Source organism: Panthera leo, chromosome C2 (assembly GCF_018350215.1).
Source record: "Panthera leo isolate Ple1 chromosome C2, P.leo_Ple1_pat1.1, whole genome shotgun sequence".
NCBI lineage: Eukaryota > Metazoa > Chordata > Mammalia > Carnivora > Felidae > Panthera > Panthera leo.
Window position 1 is genome coordinate 82,397,263 of NC_056687.1, and position 18,151 is coordinate 82,415,413.

The 18,151-nt window shown below is 40.5% G+C and overlaps 1 protein-coding gene across 3 annotated transcripts in view; it reads right to left on the minus strand.

Annotated features, from left to right (window-relative positions):
• The window catches only part of VPS8 (VPS8 subunit of CORVET complex), a 251,146-nt gene extending 234,445 nt beyond the window's left edge, over nucleotides 1–16,701 (minus strand). The window contains exons 1-3 of one of the 3 annotated variants that reach the window (XM_042902959.1): nucleotides 16,637–16,701; nucleotides 6,314–6,567; nucleotides 5,423–5,491 (exon numbers count right to left, since the gene is read on the minus strand). In XM_042902959.1, the coding sequence (XP_042758893.1) occupies nucleotides 5,423–5,491; nucleotides 6,314–6,466 (222 nt within the window). In that variant the 5' untranslated portion in view covers nucleotides 6,467–6,567; nucleotides 16,637–16,701. Of the gene's footprint in view, nucleotides 1–5,422; nucleotides 5,492–6,313; nucleotides 6,568–12,124; nucleotides 12,376–16,636 lie in introns of those variants that run through there. The other 2 variants (XM_042902965.1, XM_042902958.1) reach the window with 2 other exon arrangements.
• Nucleotides 16,702–18,151: the final 1,450 nt, after the last annotated feature.

The window sequence follows — 18,151 nt, forward strand, 5'->3', positions numbered from 1 at the left end:
AAGAAAAATGTTCTGATCATACTCCTCTTTCAGCTGGACTACGTTCTGCCTTACCACTTCCATTAAAACTCATTATCTCCACTTTCTCCACCATTGCTAGCCACTACTACCTTTGCTGAAGTTACCAGCCAAATTCACAGGCCTATTTTCAGGTAACGTGCCCTTGTCCCCTTGGCATCATTTAACACTACAACCATTCCCTCCCTACTTCTTGGAACTTTCTCTTCCCTTGGCTTCCAGTGCATCCCTTTTCTGCTACTCCTCCCAACTTACGAGGCCTCTTCTACCCGTCATGTTCTCTATTTTCTGATCAGCCAAACCTTTAAATCATGCTATTCCCTGGGATTATATTCTTAGCTCTCTTCCTACTTCGCACACTTTCTATATGAGCAAGCTAAGCCCTACTTATAGCTTGAAGTACTATGTCATGCTAATGACTCCAAAATCTGCATCTTCAGTATCAACATTTCTCTTGAGGTTCAGGCCCATATTGCCAACTGTTTTTCATATATCTACACACATGCACACACACCTGCTAAAAACAAGATTAGAACCACAAGGAGAGACGGTCTCTTGAGAGCTGGACAGAGGTGGGACAACTGCCTTAGGAAAGGAAAGGAAAGAACTCAAAAATTAGAACGGCAGCACCAAGAAGCAAGAGGGCTAATCAGAATCTTACCTGATTTTCTTAAGCACCCTGAGGATGTAATTAAAGCAAACAGATCCATTAAATGAAGCCAGGGTTGAGGACTTACAAAATACATGAAAGAAAAAATGAAAGAAGAGAACTGAGCTTATCAATAAGGCTGAATTTAAAACTACTACTACTACTACTAAGGCTGGGATATTAATTTTCCCACACTGATGCATAAAATCTACATAATCCTTTCAAATTTCATTGTGTGTCTGTGTGTCTGTATGTGTAAACTAATAAAGTGATTCTAAAATTTACATGATGCAGAAGACCAAGAATAAGCAAGGCAACCTTGAAGAACAACACCAAAGATCTGAAACTACTAGTTATCAAGACCTATCATAACAAACATTAGAATGTGGTATTAGGGCGAGTATAGAAAGACCAATGGAATCAGACCCACACAAAAATGATCACCCGATTTAAAACAAAAGTGACACCACAGAAAAGAATATTTTTTTTCAGTAAATGGTGCTGGCTCATACCTCACACCATCACACACAAAAAATTCCAGATGAATCACAGACCAAAGTTTAAAAGGCAGAACAATAAAGATATTAAAACAAGATAGTATCATCATGACCTCAGAATTTTCAAAATTTTCTCAAAACAAGACACACAAAAACACTAACCATAACAGAAAACCAAAATAAGCTGAACTACATTAAGAACTTCTGCTCATCAAAAGAAACCATTAAAAGAGTGAAAAAGTAACCCACAGAATGGAAGAAGATATTTGTAATACATATACCTAATAAAGGGCCTATATACATCACATGTAAAGAACTCCTACAGGGTGCCTGGGTGGCTCAGTCGTTTAAGCATCTGACTCTTGGTTTCAGCTCAGATCATGAGTTTACGGTTTCATGAGTTCGAGCCCCACATCAGGCTCTGCACTGGCAGGGTAGAGCCTGCTTGGGATTCTCTCTCTTTCCTTCGCTCTCTTCCCCTCCCCTGCTCATGCTGCCTCTGTCTCTCTCAACATAAACAAACTTTAAAAAAAAAATTTTTTTTTTAACGTTTTATTTATTTTTGAGACAGGGAGAGACAGAGCATGAACAGGGGAGGGTCAGAGAGAGGGAGACACAGAATCTGAAACAGGCTCCAGGCTCTGAGCTGTCAGCACAGAGCCCGATGCGGGGCTTGAACTCACGGACTGTGAGATCATGAACTGAGCCGAAGTCGGCCACTTAACCGACTGAGCCACCCAGGCGCCCCTAAAAAAATTTTTAAAAAGAACTCCTGTAAGCTTAAAAAAAAAAAAAGTGAGCAAAAGACATGAAAAGGCAATTCACAAAAGAGATATCCAAAAGCCCAAAACCTATGTCAAAATACCCAATTTCATCAGTCTTCAAAGAGAGAAATTCAGATTAAAACAATGATGTGATACCACTGTACATGGATACAGTGAAAAAGAGAAAATTCAAAAGTTGATGAGGCTATGGTATTCAGCACTCTCATATACTGCTGCTGGAAGTATGTATTATTCCAACCACTCTAAAAAAACCTAAGGCGGGGCACTCAGCTCAGTGGGCTGAGTGTCCGAATTCGGCTCCGGTCATGACCTCACAGTTCGTGAGTTAGAGGCCTACATTGGGCTCGCTGCTGTCAGCACAGAGGCCACTTCAGATCCTCTGTCTCTGTCTCTCTCTCTGCCCTTCCCCGACTTGCACTCTCTCTCTCTCTCTCTCTCTCTCAAAAAGAAATAAACATAAAAACAACACCTGCGGCAATATCTACTAAAGCTGAACATACCCGTATCTGACGACCTAGAAATTCTATTCCTAAGTATATAACCAACAGAAATGTGTGTGTATATATATATATGTGTATAAACATACCTAAAGACATGAATAAGAATATTCACAGCAACTTTTCATAGTAGCCAGAAATTAGATATTATACAAATGCCCGTCAAAAGTAGAATGAACAATGGTATACACATAATATAAAGAGTTTTATGTATGGGAATGAATAATTACATACAAAAATATGAGTGAATCTAATAAAATATGGAGGAAAACAGATCAGACACACAAAAGCACATACTGTATAATTCCATTTATATGAAGTTCAAAGCAGGCAAGCTGATCAATGCTAGAAGTTAGAACTGTGATTATCCTCGGCTTAGGTACTCAAGGGGCACAAGAAGAGGTTCTGGGGTGTTAGTGATGTTTTATTTCTTCATCTGGATTCTAGCTGCACAGGGCATTCAATTTGTGAAAATTCACCAAACTATACACTTACAATTTGTGCACTTTTTCTATATGTATGTTACACTTCAATAAAAAGTTCAAAATAAATTTCTGGCTGCACAGTAGTAATGAAGTGAAGCAGGAATTTCCCAGACTGGAAGACTAGGAAGGATGAAGAGACTTGGTCCTGATTAGGCCAAAGAATAGGTTTAATGGAAGAAAAAGGAGGGGAGGTGGGGAGGTGGGGAGGTGGGGAGGTGGGGAGGTGGGGAGGTGGGGAGGTGGGGAGGTGGGGAGGTGGGGAGGTGGGCAGGCGGCTATGGTGAAAGAATGGAATTTCACAACTAAAAACCTCAGAGGTAGCACAGTTTCAAATGATGACAAGGCCTAGTAACATTATTTCATACCCTAAATTCTGAGATTTAGGATATCTCAATAATCTCTAACTTTCCAAACTATAACATATCTTGGATGCCCATTTCTTCCCAGCTTCTCTTCAGGTTGACATTAATGAACATTACTGAATACGTACACCCACATATCACATATCCTGGAGCAAGTGCTTACTTACACTTTGCATTTTTGCCCTTTCCATTTTGTCCTTTTCTTTTTTTCAACGTTTTTTTTTTTTTTTTTTTTTTTTTTTTGGGACAGAGAGAGACAGAGCATGAACGGGGGAGGGGCAGAGAGAGAGGGAGACACAGAATCGGAAGCAGGCTCCAGGCTCTGAGCCGTCAGCCCAGAGCCCGACGCGGGGCTCGAACTCGCGGACTGCGAGATCGTGACCTGGCTGAAGTCGGACGCTTAACCGACTGCGCCACCCAGGCGCCCCCCATTTTGTCCTTTTCTAAAATCATTTTAGTACTTTCTCCCCCTGTAGTCTTCATAATGTTCTACAACTTAAATTTTATTTTTACTTTCACTTATCCACCTGCCTAGCTCCTTGGAGGTGTGAAGGCTAGCCAAGTTGCAGTCCTATGTCTCTCCCAAAGTCAGAGACAGTCATACGACATTTTATAATCCTGGCATCTAACACTATGACCCAAATACCTGAGGCACCCAAATTACTACTGAGGATGATAACAGTATTATCTTCTCAGTAAGCCACTAATGACTGTACTTACTGTTACTTATAGATAAGTAAATTGTGCAAAGATGGTTTTTCTTCATTATGAACCTGTTTCATTCATGAGCATTTTCTTCGCCATTTGTGCACAAATATGATTAAATATGGCTTTATACACAACGTTCTAAGATTACTTTTATTTCACACTTAGTGAAATGAGGATGTGATTAAGATGTTAACAAAAATGACTAAGATTACTCTCTTCATCTCTAAATGAAAGATTTCCTATTAGAAAGCAATAAATATCACTGTAATTGGTTAATCTTTCATTGACCAAAGCCTTGTCAAAATTTAAAATGTTTAAGTCTTAGCACAGATCATACATTTTTGAAGTTAAAATATATTCAAAGTAACAGCAATATCAAACTGATGCAAAAAATAGATATCAAAGTCATACAAGAAAAATAAAAGATACAATTCACAGAGAAAGTAGTCCACATCCTACAAAGTGTTGCCTATAACCCCAAAAGTATAGGTAAAAAAGTAACAAAAACCAAGACTCAACTTATTCAAAGCTATGGGATCAGTAGGCATTTCTTTTGGGGAACCTATGCATCGTTATCTGTTAGAAAACTATAGATCTGAAGTAGATTAACACACTTAAAAAATCTTTCTTGTATTAGAACCTAACACCTCCAAGAGGAGTCTCAAGCAAGTTTTTAAAAGATCAAGAAGACAGAGTTAAAGAACTGTCAGCAGACGCAAGGTACATAAAAACTCACATACTTCACCAACATGTTACTGCCACCAAGCTCCTTTATAAAGTCTTTATGATCCGCTAATTCAGAAAGTAACATCATTTCAAAACTCTGACAAACTTTTTAACAAAGATGGCACCCATAAGACAAACTGTGCAAGTTTTGTTTTCTTTACACAGAAGAGTGGTGAGGTGCATTTCAAGGCTGCAGCTGCTCTCTACTATCAGAGGATGGGTTGAGTATCACTCATAGAGAGGACATTATCGAAACATTATACAAAGCTCCAGAGTGACACAAATTTAGTATTTTAGCTTGCTTCATAAAACATTTTTTCAAATCTACCAAGTATGAGGCATTGTACTTGGCACAGGCATGAAAAGACACGGCTTCTGCCCTTGAGAAGTTCATAATCTAGGTGAGCACTGTCCAACAGAACTTTCTGCAACAATGGAAATATTCTGTATCTGTTCTGTCCACCTTAGTAGCCACTAGCCACATGGGGCAACTGAGCACCTAAAATACACCTTGCACAACTGAGAGATTGAATTTTTCATTTTTATTGAACTATAATTAATTTAAATCTAAATTGCTCCATGTGACTAGTGGCTCCCATACTGGACAGTGCAGATCTAGATACATACACTATAATTAATCCAAAAGCATTAAAATCAATTCCATAAAATGACAATGATCATTAATACATACTTACCTCATTGAGTATGCTTTCCAGTGTTGGAGGCGTATCAACTTGAGGAATATCAAATTCCTTGTCATCAATCTAAATAGAGAAAAGAAACTAATGCTCATATAATGCTGCTCTCCCTCTTAGAATCGTGGGAGTGCTTTAATTTATTAGAACCATTACAAATTAAAGAGATAAACATACCAACAAACTGATCATGCAGAGCACCAACCCAATAGTCCACGTTAATAAGGTCAAAAGACTATAGAATTGTTTCCTCTCCTATCCACATATTCAGTGGTTATTAAAAACAAATATGCAGTAACTGCAACATCCTGACAGCCCTTTCCAGAAAGCTTCTGTTCAAGGACTCGGGCATCTGCATTCTTAAATAGTATAAAACAGCATGTCTTATGACAAGCCCCAATTTTCTAAGTGTAAAAAGCAATATACAGAGCAATGTACAACATCATAAGCGATATACAAAGGTCTGACATTGCCTTTCTTAGTTATTTCATAAATTATGGTGAGAAATGATTAGGTCAAACAAATTGCCATTAAATATTCTCCTGGTCACAAAAACTTATTAATATCAAATCAATGGGAGAAAAGTCACTTCATAAGATTTCTAAACCTACCACTAGCTCTGTGACCTTGAGCATCTAGTGAACATAGTCAGCTGTACTTCAGTTTCTTCCTCTATGAAGTGGCTTATCAGAGTGTGTGAAGCTCGAATGAGAACATATGTTAAAAGTGTTTCATAAATGGTAAATGTACACAAATGAAGACTGATATGATCTCATAAACCTGTTCATAGACTTCTACTAATTCATGTGAAAATGATAAAAAGTCTTTAGGTTCTAACTCTAACCAATGTTCTGGTTAAATAACATCATTTGACAAAAGTTGAATTTTTACCAGATCATTTTTGAACTCCAGTTCCTTGTCCAGATCTATGTAAGAAAATTTTGAAAGCGAAGCTTCAAGATTGAAAGACTTATTCAGTTCTTCTTCTGTAGTCTTGGCACAAAGGCTCTGTTCCACATTTTCATGGTCTGGTTCGTTTTCCATATTTACTTATAATAATTGTAGTTCAGTCAATCCAAGCAAGTTTTTGTTTGTTTTGTTTTGATTTTTGGCCTTAGATCATGATGACCTGAATGATCTGATCTCTTTTTAAAAAAGAAAAAATATACACCATTTAGATTTCATCAATTGGACATTTCAAAGACGTACTTGGTTAGACTTGTGTGGAAATGGATTCTTCATTCAATCACCTGACTGTGAAGCAAAGAGAAATCAATCCTAGGGTTTGAGGTATGATACTGGGGAAGAGCTTCTATGGAAGCACAGAGGAGACATATCTCACTACGGAGTCTGGGAAGGAGTCCACCACCCAAAGTCATTAAGTCTGGTGATAGTGATAGACTTGGGATAAGTTCAGCCACTAGACTTGGGACCAAACAGATTTATGTTTTAAGAGAATAAGGGCAAACTGGTGCCAAGAACTGCAATTAACCCCCCCCCCCCACATTACACTCCTAAACCCCATAAATCTCCAGTTCCCCTGGAGAAAAGCATACACATCAGTTTTGTTGTTGGCATCCATCAACAGTTGGCTTAACCAACTGAGACACCCAGGTACCCCAATAAATAAGCTTTTTAAAAAAATAAAATAGAGTTGAAAATTAGTTGCTGTTATTGTTTTTTTTAATGCCTAAAATTCACTGACAATTTTATCCAACTAGGCTCATTGTTTTTTAGTACTGATGATGAATTTCACTTTGTTCCAAGTTTCATTTTTATCAGATTAAAAGAAACGAGTAACTACTATATGTAAGACATGTAGACTCATGAAGACAGATTTTTCAAGAGCTGAAACCAATTTTTCTTGCTAGTACATTTGGTATATTACCAAATACAGACTAATTTCTTTCACATGTTACAGAAGATAGACTAAAGCTCTGTTCTACAAACACATGATATCAAATACATTCCTAGAAGACATAAGTGAGGGCACTCTGTATCTGGCAACATTTGAAAGTAGCTTTCCAATCTCAGGTACTAAACATATTTCCCCCTTTGCAATGAGCCAAGGGCAGAAGCAATATTAACAATAATATGACTTTCTTCGAAGAGCACTGAATTGACTCATGACAAATTCCTTGTTAATAAAGTTCTCTCCTATTTGCTCCACTTAGGAAAAATGATTACAATTAGTCAAGGAATGTTCGCAAACATGCACAATCTAATACACATTCAGTGATTCCTGAGGACAGTTATTAAGTTTTATCCTTACACATTAAAAAAAAGAATGGAAAAGACAATAGCCCCCCCCCCCAAAAAAAACACTTTTATTTAAATGATTTAATAACCTAAAATATTTCACTCTTCACATTCGTCTTTCTAAAACAACTCACAAAGGAAAACAATTTTTTTTCTGGCTCTTTTTTTATATCTCCTATCTGGTATTAGTTAAGAGGTTCTCAGGGCAGCTCAGCATCTATGAACACCAATACCACATTCAAGAAGTTTCAAATGATCAAGCATCCCCTAAACAAAGAGTACCATCTTGCCATGCTACCCTACTCCACTTTCAACCTTCACTTCACCAAGTTCCTATTATTGTGATATGCTGGCAAAGTGGAAAGAACATAAGCCAAACAGTCCATTAAAATCAGGTTTGACTTTGGGCTTTACCAGCTCCAATCTGTGACCCCGGCTAATTTGTCTACCCTTTCTGAGCCACTCTATTTCTGTATCTTGGAAGATGAAATATTGTGGCCATATATGTTTTTGCCCATAACAGCACCTCTTGTTGGAGGAAGGGCTCCTTCAAACCATGTGGTTCTTGTGGAGGCTGCCAATCAAAACTCCCCTAGTAACAGAGACTGCATAATGTAGCCAGAGTGCTTCAGGGGGATTCATTAAAATGGAACTGGTGAGGAAAAGCTGCTTCCACTGTGTTCTAAACAATGAATAGTAAGGCTGAGCAGCACCCCCACCCTACACCCCACCCTGTTCTGCAGAAAAAAAGGAGGTCATTTATTCAATACATATCAACTAAGCACATACTATAAATGCCACTGGAGATCCACCACTACGGACTCAATTTACATCCTAGAAACAGATTCTCTAACAATAATAAAATCAACCTACAAAAAGAACCAGAGAAGATGAGGAAGGGGTGTCCTGATACCACTCAGGCCCCCTTATTCCAGTCTTGTATGATGTTCGCTCTAGCCACAGTCTTCTGGTGGTTTGGCTGTATAAGCCAGCATACTCTCCCAACTCTTTTTTTTTTTTTCTTTTTAAACTTACAATGGAGAGTCCTGACTTTTAGGAATGCAGCTACCTATTCTGCAAAGCTACTGTGAGGAATATATTAGATTATGACTATAAAGCATTTAGAATAATGCCTGGACACAGAATAGGTTTTCAAGAAATACTAGCTATTATCATTTAAAATTTCCTCAAGATTTCCAAATTCTTCCAGAGCTAAACATCCTGAAACAATATCCAGTACTTCTATAACAGTCTGGCCAGTGTTAAGCTTATCATAAGGATACCTTACTGGAAGAGTACACTTACTTCTGCTCTCAGAAGTTTCTTTATGAGCTAAATGTTAAGGGTTTTATCTAAGACTAGTACAGCCCCCAGTAAAGCATCAGAGACCCTTCAGGAAAAACGTTTAATTATTATAATAATTGTCATATACTACTAATTCATTCTAAAATTGTGCTTTTAGGGGTGTCTAAGTGGCTCAGTTGGTTGAGGATCCGACTCATGATTTCAGCTCAGGTCATGATCTCAGAGTCCTAGGATTAAGCCCCACATCAGGCTCTGTGTAGAATGTAGAGCCTGCTTAGGATTCTCTCTCTCCCTCTGCCCCTCTCCCCAGCTCACACTCGCTTGCAGGCACTCTCTCTCTCTCTCTCTCTTTCTCTCTCAAATAAATAAATAAATAAATAAATAAATAAATAAATAAATAAATAAAAATTGTGCTTTTACATCAACTTCCTCTTTTATCAGTTACCAGCAATTACACTTTTATGTTAGAGAGCAAATTTATGCAACCCAAATAGACCTAGGAAACAAAAGGTCACCATGCTCGGATTTTCTTTAAAAAAGGAGTCCACTAGAGCAGTGTCTCCAATTATTTTTAAATTTTTTTTTTTTTCAACGTTTATTTTATTTTTGGGACAGAGAGAGACAGAGCATGAACGGGGGAGGGACAGAGAGAGAGGGAGACACAGAATCGGAAACAGGCTCCAGGCTCCGAGCCATCAGCCCAGAGCCCGACGCGGGGCTCGAACTCACGGACCGTGAGATCGTGACCTGGCTGAAGTCGGATGCTTTAACCGACTGCGCCACCCAGGTGCCCCTCCAATTATTTTTAGAAATTGAGCTGTGCTTGAATCTACCTGCGGTAAGTAAAATACCCAGTGATGTCTGTCCTGATCTCCAGAACCTATGACTCTGTTACCTTAAATGTCCAAAGGAACTTCACAGAGGTGATAAAATGAAGATCTTGACTTGGGGAGATTATCCAGGATGAGCCATGTTGGCTCAATGAGGGTCTTAAAAAGTGGAAGAGGGAGGCAGAAGAGTGTGTCAGAGAAAGAGATAAGACAATAAAAGCAGGGTCACAGAGACGCTGTGTTGCAGGCTTTGAAGGAGTCAAAGAATTTAGGCAGTCTCTAGAAGCTGCAGAAGGCAGAAATGGATTCTCTCCCAGAGCCTCTAGAAGGACCCCAGCCCTGCACAGCTTGATCTTGGCCTAGTAAGAGCAGTGCTGCTCTCTGAACTAAAGAACTGTAAAATGATAAATCTGTGTTTTAAGCTACATTTGGGGTAATTTGTTACAGCAGGAATAAGAAATGAATACACTATCCGGGTGCCTGGGTGGCTCAGTTGGATACGCAGCTGACTTCGGTTCAGGTCATGATCTCACAGTTTATGGGTTCAAGCCCTGCATCGGGCTCTGTGCTGACAGTTCAGAGCCTGGAGCCTGCTTCCAATTCTGTATCTCCCTCTCTCTCTGCTCTTCCCCCACTCCTGCTCTGTCTCTCTCTCTCAAAATTAAATAAACATTTAAAAATTAAAAAAAAGAGGGCGCCTGGGTGGCTCAGTCGGTTAAGCATCCCACTTTGGCTCAGGTCATGATCTCACAGTTCGTGGGTTCGAACCCCGCGTCGGGCTCTGTGATGACAGCTCAGAGCCTGGAGCCTGTTTCAGATTCTGTGTCTCCCTCTCTCTCTGCCCCTCCCCTGTTCACGCTCTGTCTCTGTCTCAAGAATAAATAAACACTAAAAAAAAATTTTTTTTTAATAAAAAGAAAAAAGAAAGAAAGAAATGAATATACTATCAAACTTCAACTAATTTGTTTCTGGTCACATTGCCAATATTCTGAAATACTAATCCCTCCCTCATGAGTTTGTGTGCCCAAATATTTATTGAGCAAGCTCTGCATTCCAATATGCAGACCAATGATGAAATGCTTAATATATGACGCTTCCTATTACACATGATGCAGACACTGCCTACAGATATCACTTAAGTGATATTCCAGTACTACTGATAATTTCCTTTTAAGACTAAATTCTACAACCAGCTTTCCACCCAACCATCCTGCAATCTAGTGTTTCTATAGCTCTTAAGGAGATGCCAAGTCAGACAGTACCTGCAGACAACACAATAGGTAAAATCAATTGTTTCTTAGTCTCTCCCAGAATGAAGTCACATTACTCTGACAGGAAATATCATAAAATCATGATTACCCAGTATGCTGTCATCTTCTGAGTCCTGATAAACATTTTAATAGTTCTGATTTAAGATTATCTGACATCTTGACAGTTCTCAAGGCTATTCCCTCTTAACTAATAAGGTTATTCCCTACCAAGTAATAATAGATTCAAGGATCATTTAAAAATAAATATATGTATCATATAAACAGCAATGACCCCATTTCAACCCTGGTTAACTGAACAAGAACTCTAGAATGTAACCTATATTAGGCAGGGTGACTATGAAACTCTTTGACCAATTTTTTTTGTTGTCACGGTTTTGTTTTCACCTCGGCAGACCTTCCCAACTGTTTTCAAATTCCAGGATCCTATTTAATTCACTGACATTCCTTTCCTCCTAAAAGTGTCATATGAGACACTTTTCACATTATGATGAAATCGAATCAAGTTCTGTTTTCTTTTTATAACTTACTGTAGCCCCAGAAAGGTATCACGAAATCATGGTATGGAAACAATTTTACATTCCAACTTTGTTTCCAGCTTTCCCAATCTAAGTATTTCTCTTCTTCCATGGCTTTGTTTTGCTTTGTCTTCTTGTGGTTTGTTTGTGAAGAAAAATACAATAGAGGATTAACTTCTATTTGTTTTCTGTGCTCTTTCTCTAGTAAATAGACTCATTCTGAACAGCTCCCCAATGCCTACTGTATAAAATTCCAAAATCTAAGCCTAGGATTCCAGATATCACATGAGCTGACCCTACCTTCCTTTACAACAAAAGGTAACTTGTATTCAGAGTCCTTCAAGAAGAGCTTCCCCTTTCCCTCCATGTCTGCTCGTGCTAGTTCACCTGCCCTTTCCTTTTCCTCTCCATTTATCTAAGTTCCTTCTTTCCTCCCTTCCCTAAGCATCCTCTGAATCCAGAATCCATGTCTTCTTTACAACAGTGCCTTGGCGCTTTCCTCATATTGATTCATTAACTTACCATGTGAGTATGTCTTTTGTCCCCAACAGAAATGAAGCCAGGCTTCTTTGTATACTCCACATCAGTAGGCTCGCTGAGTTACATAGCTATGTAGACATTCAATAAATATTTGCTGATTAACACAAGAATTGGAAGACAGGACTAACACCTGTGTTGCAAATTAAATGTATCAGTTTTATTACCTATAATTGTTATTTGACTCACAGCCTATAGGAATCTGTGCCATAGTAAGCCAAGTTATAATTGAGCTCTACCTTTCTGTAATCAGGCTTGTCAACTACTGTTGATCATATTCATCCCTCAGATATCAGCTAAAACTTTGCTTCCTCAAAAAGACTCTTTTTGTCCTGCTCAACTAAACCAGGTTCCCTGGTAATATGCACCTATAACATTGTTCTCCTCTTTCACTAAACCTGTCACATTGCAATCATTGTTTCAGTGTCTGAACCATGATTCCCTTCCCTCAGGAAGGAAAGGAATGCAGGTTCCAGGAGAGCAAAGACCAGATCTACCTTGTTCACCAATGTATTCCCAATGCTAATCAACCCATCAATCCTTCCCTCCTGTCCTCAATCCCTACCTCCGCCTCCCCGCCTCCCCCCTTGCCCCCCCACTCCCGGCCAATAAGCAGCCAAGCAACACTGCATCACTGGCTTCTAGAGCCCCAAATAGCAGTTCTGGTCATTCAAAATAAGATATGGTTAGTCATTCTACCCCCAAAGCCTCCCACCTTACAAGTTCCATTCTTTGCATCTAGGTGAGATTTTTAAAAATCCGTAACAGTGCTTTTTATTTTTTTTAATTTTTTTTTTTTTAACATTTTTACTTATTTTTGAGACAGGGAGAGACAGAGCATGAACAGGGGAGGGTCAGAGAGAGGGAGACACAGAATCTGAAACAGGCTCCAGGCTCTGAGCCGTCAGCACAGAGCCCGACGCGGGCCTCAAACTCACGGACCGTGAGATCATGACCTGAGCCGAAGTCGGCTGCTTAACCGACTGAGCCACCCAGGCGCCCCGTAACAGTGCTTTTTTAAAAAATGATCATTTAGTTCATGTATAACATGACACAAACTCCACAACTTCATATGTTTTGTGTTCTTTTACATTAACTCAGACTACAAAACCAAGATGAAAACAGTGGAGATGCATCCTATGTCCATTCTGTTTACAGGAATTCAACTATTATCTTCAGCAAAGAGAAAGAAAAAAAAGAAATGATTCACAAATACATGGGGACTCTGCACACCATTCCACCCAATACCACACACTTCAGGGTGAGCACGCGACAGGAGATGGACATCTGCTGCCCTTTTGGTCTCAGTTCTTGAATGCCTTGTACATAAGTGATCCATTTCATCTGTGCCCAAAATAACAAATAGCATGCTGTTCCAACATGGAAGAAAAACTGGCTGCGTTGCACTTCCTGAGAGACAGGTCTCCAACCTGGGAGACTCCCTCCCAGGTATTTTTCAGGAGCACTCAAGTTTCACCTTACTCGTGGACTTCAGAAACAGACTCTCTGTTAGACACAATGCAACTATACACTCAGATGAGATGCATACTTGGCTCGAGTTTCTTTCCAAGAATAGGCACATTTAAGCCCACAATGCTCAGAGTGGCCACTATGAAAAAGCCCAAACCTGTTTCCCTTTCTCTTCTCTTGGTAAATGTCTAAATGAGAAGAGTAATTATTTGAAACTTAGGAAATACATATAGAACAACAAATGTTAAAAATAAAAGTGAGGGGGGCACCTGGGTGGCTCAGTCGGTTAAGCATCCAACTTCGGCTCAGGTCATGATCTTACAGTTTGTGAGTTTGAGCCCCACATCAGGTTCTGTGCTAACACTTCAGAGCCTAGAGCCTGGAGCCTGCTTCAGGTTCTGTGTCTCCCTCTCTCTCTGCCCCTCCCCTGCTCACGCTCTGTCTGAGCATGGTGCTAAGTTACTGCCATGAACCATCAGGCACAACCTTCAAGGTGCCACATTCTAAAAAAGAAAAAACTGGGGCGCCTGGGTGGCTCAGTCAGTTAAGCATCTGATTCTGCTCAGGTCATGATCTCACCGTCTGTGAGTTCGAGCCCCACGTCGGGCTCTGTGCTGACAGCTCAGAGCCTGGAGCCTGTTTCAGATTCTGTGTCTCCCTCTCTCTCTGACCCTCCCCTGTTCACGCTCTGTCTCTGTCTCAAAAATAAATAAACGTTAAAAAAAAAAAAAAATGAAAAGCTTTAAAAAAAATAAAAATAAATAAAAAAGAAAAAACTAATCCCTATAATATACAAAATAATGGTAAGATCCATGTCTACAAACATCTATATTATGCATAAACCCTAATATTATTCATCAGTTTTATATCAATGTGTACAGAGGTGATAAGCGAAATGAGACAGGAAAAAAAATCACTTCTTTCCAGCTTCCAGTAGGTCCTTAGTATTATAAGAATTACTCTTCAAAGACCCACCCCACCCTTAGAGAACTTCTCCTAAGAAGTACATGGGCTTTGTGTAGACTGAAATATATTCCCCTTTCTTCTTTCCTAAATTGGTACGAGTGAATTCTTTTCAGTTAAATGCACAAGATAGGATTCCATTCAGTTGTAGGCTGAGTAGATGGTAGCCTTCCCACTCATCTTAATTAGCTCCCAATTGTCATCTCAATTTCTCTTGGTTAGGGGGTCGAGAAGGATGTGGAGTCACAAGAGATTTTTTTTTTTTTTAAGAGCAAAAGGAAACTTCTTACTGAACCACAGAAGAAAAACAAATTTGATTATGGTTAAAACATCCCTTCAACATCTTTCCTTTGGAAAACTGCTCGTCCTACACTCCAACCTAGCCAGAAGAGTAGGACATGACATTCTGGTATCCGTTCAGCCAGTCACTATCCTTCTCTGGAATCTGTAAATACTGAAGGTAGGAGTTTTCTCTTTGTTCTGGGAAGATGTTAGCACAGGGGCTGTTACACAGAAATGAAGATAATTCAAACATTAATTCAAGATTCAATTAAGACTCGAACAGTTCGAGTCTATATCTATATATAGATTACACCTGACACTGTGAATCAAGACACTATCTAACCTCTGTGAAAAGTAGAAACAGATGGAAAGTTAAACATACTTCCTTAAGTTGAAAACGCCTTACTTTTAATTCACCTACATAACTGACATCTGGTATCACAATGGTTGACATCTCTATAAAAGAGTGACAAACGGCTATAAAGTGCCAAGAAGCCTCAATATTCCGAAGACAAAAAACATCCATCTGCTGATGCTGGTCCAGGTGCAAAGAAAATATATAAAGGATAATCAACATACTATTATCTTAGCGCTCTAGAAAGAATTTTTTCACATGTCTCTTTAACATATGAAGCCCAATAGTTCAACCAGAATCCCCCCCCCCCCCACTTATCTTTTATTATGCTTTCTATGGAACAGGCCACCTGTTGACAGAGGATTCGGTATCCATTTACTCTCTCCTTAAAGTTAACCATAAGCAAACCCATGTCTTCCACAAACATGTAGATTCTCCATCCCCATTTGTATTAGACTTCAAACACACACACACCTGACATGTAATTAACTACCTCTCAATCACAGACATCTGAAGGAGAGGTGGTGCCACAAGTCAACCTCCATGATTGTTTTGCTTGTGTTTTCTTTTTATGGGGGGGGAAGAGTGTGGTAGACGGTGGGCATGCAGAGGACACAAGCCTTCCTGTCCATTTCTAGTATGAGTCTAATATTAGGAGGTTATGGAAGAGGCATGCCTAGTTGAAGAAGGTTCCCAGCTCTTCCTGACAACCCATGGCCATGGAACCTCCCTAGCTGACCCTACTTCATCACACCCTACCCTCCCTTTGAAGCACACCCAAACATTTGAGGCAGCTCTGTTTCCCTCTTTCCCCAGATACCACATTTGGGAGAACACAACAGGACACAGGAGTGGCCTCAAACTTTACAGACCCACCTGTCCTCCTGTAGCCCTCACTCTGGAGCACACTTGCAGGCAGAGACAAACAGGAACCAGCCTCACAGGGTGCACATCAATCCTAAGAGGTGGACACCTCATCTAAGCCTTGGCCCCACACTTGGGGAGCACACTTGTCCCGACCTTCAAGAGACAAAGTAGCCTACACCTGTACCAGGGGCCTGAAAGGCGGATTGCACATCTGTTTCATCCGGGGGAGGGTGATCACCCGCCGCCTAGTCTCACAATCAGGAGAAGCGGGTGCACCTATCCCTCGGCCTCACATTTGTTAGGAAAAAGTGTAAACCGCCTAAGCCAATTCCATGCCAAACGCCGGACACGCCTCTCCGCCCCAGCGTCAACCCTGCCGAGCTCGTGGGCCCCAGTCCAGTTAGTCAGCCTGGGGCTGCTCAGTCAGACACTCCGGGGCCGCGCCACCGCGCGGGGGAAAGGGCCGAGGCTCAGAAACCCGGCGCGTTCTCCTCCCGCCCGGGGGACAGCCCCTCACTACAGTCCCCACCCCGCTGGCCCGCTCCCAGGAGATTCTTTACCTGCGCTCGCGGCCATTCCAGCCCCAGACCCGCGGCCCACGTGACCCCGCCCCCTGGCTCCAGCCTCACGCATGCGCAGTCTACACCACTGATAGCCACGCTTCCGCTTTCTTCCCCGCACTCTTGTCACTCCTGGGCGGTCCGCCCCCCTACACCACGCCCCCATTTAAAGGGCCAGAGATTCAATGTCTCACACCAGGGACTTAATGGGTGATTAACATCTTGCGGAAGAGGAGAGTGGAAACGTCAGTGAAGCGCAGACCGGTACAAACAAGTCTTTGAAATGGGAAGACAAACGCCTCCAGCCCTATGTCAATGAATTCATCTGGCCTTTAAGAAAGAGACCCTACCTCAGCCAGGCAAGAAAGGTAGTTGATTTCCAGACTTTTGGAATTTGTAACCGGTAAATTTTTACTTAATCTTTTTAAAGACGCACAAAGAATTGCCAGCTTTTTATTTTGCCAAGTAAGGACAATAAATACACACTAAAAAACAACTATTATTTTCTAACTTATGGTCAACATTGATCCACAAAAAATACATCTTAACACCAAACGTATAGGAGAGACACTCTCAAAGGAGATGTCTTTTAAATGGATAAAAATGTATGTTTATTTCTCTTATTCCTCCTGGAGAAAGATGAAAGCTTTCAGGACAGACTGGATTTTAGAGCCACCACTGTAGATAACCCTAGCCCCAAAGCACAGATCTTATGCTTACTGGGGCCTATAGTAAAGAAAATGGAAGGAGGAAGAACAGAAGATGCTCCTAGAAGGAGATTTCGAAAATATTCAGTTGGGAAGACATTATTGCACAGCAACTAGGCACACTGCACTTCTGAGCCTCTGAAGGACTCAGAGGTGGGTAAGACGCAGCCCTGCCCCCAGGGCTAAGAACTCCATATAGGGACCTAGCTACAATGCTAGTGCATTGTAATGCAAGTCAGGCTCTTTTAACTGGTATAAGAAAGGTATGAGACCATCACTTTAGGACACAGATGAAGAAAAATGGTGGAACTATTTTCCTGAGGTGGGCCTCAGGAAGCTAAAAGGAGAAGTTGGAAGGGGGAACCAACTACTACTCAATGTCAATTACAGGAAGAATTGTCAATTACAGACCCCAACAGAAGAATATTCAACAGAGCGAATCATTGATTACAGGACCCAACAGGGAAAGATGTACCTTGCATTTCCTCTGAGAAATCAACTACCCCTGGGACTCAGCCAATGAACAATCTGAATCCCTGCTTTCACCAATGGATTTTCCTTCAAAACAACCCCTCCCAACTTCTCCGTTAAATAAGTTCCTTGGCTTTGGTGGACTTGCCTATAGTTCTGCCACAGCTTGCTTGTCTGGAATTGGAATTCTTGGTTATTCCCTAATAGACCCATTTTTGCTGGTAAAAACTTGTATTTTTCAGGTTAACACTATGCATTTATGCATGTATACACACACACACACACACACACACACACACACACACACACACTGTGTGTAAATCCTAGACGTAATCAC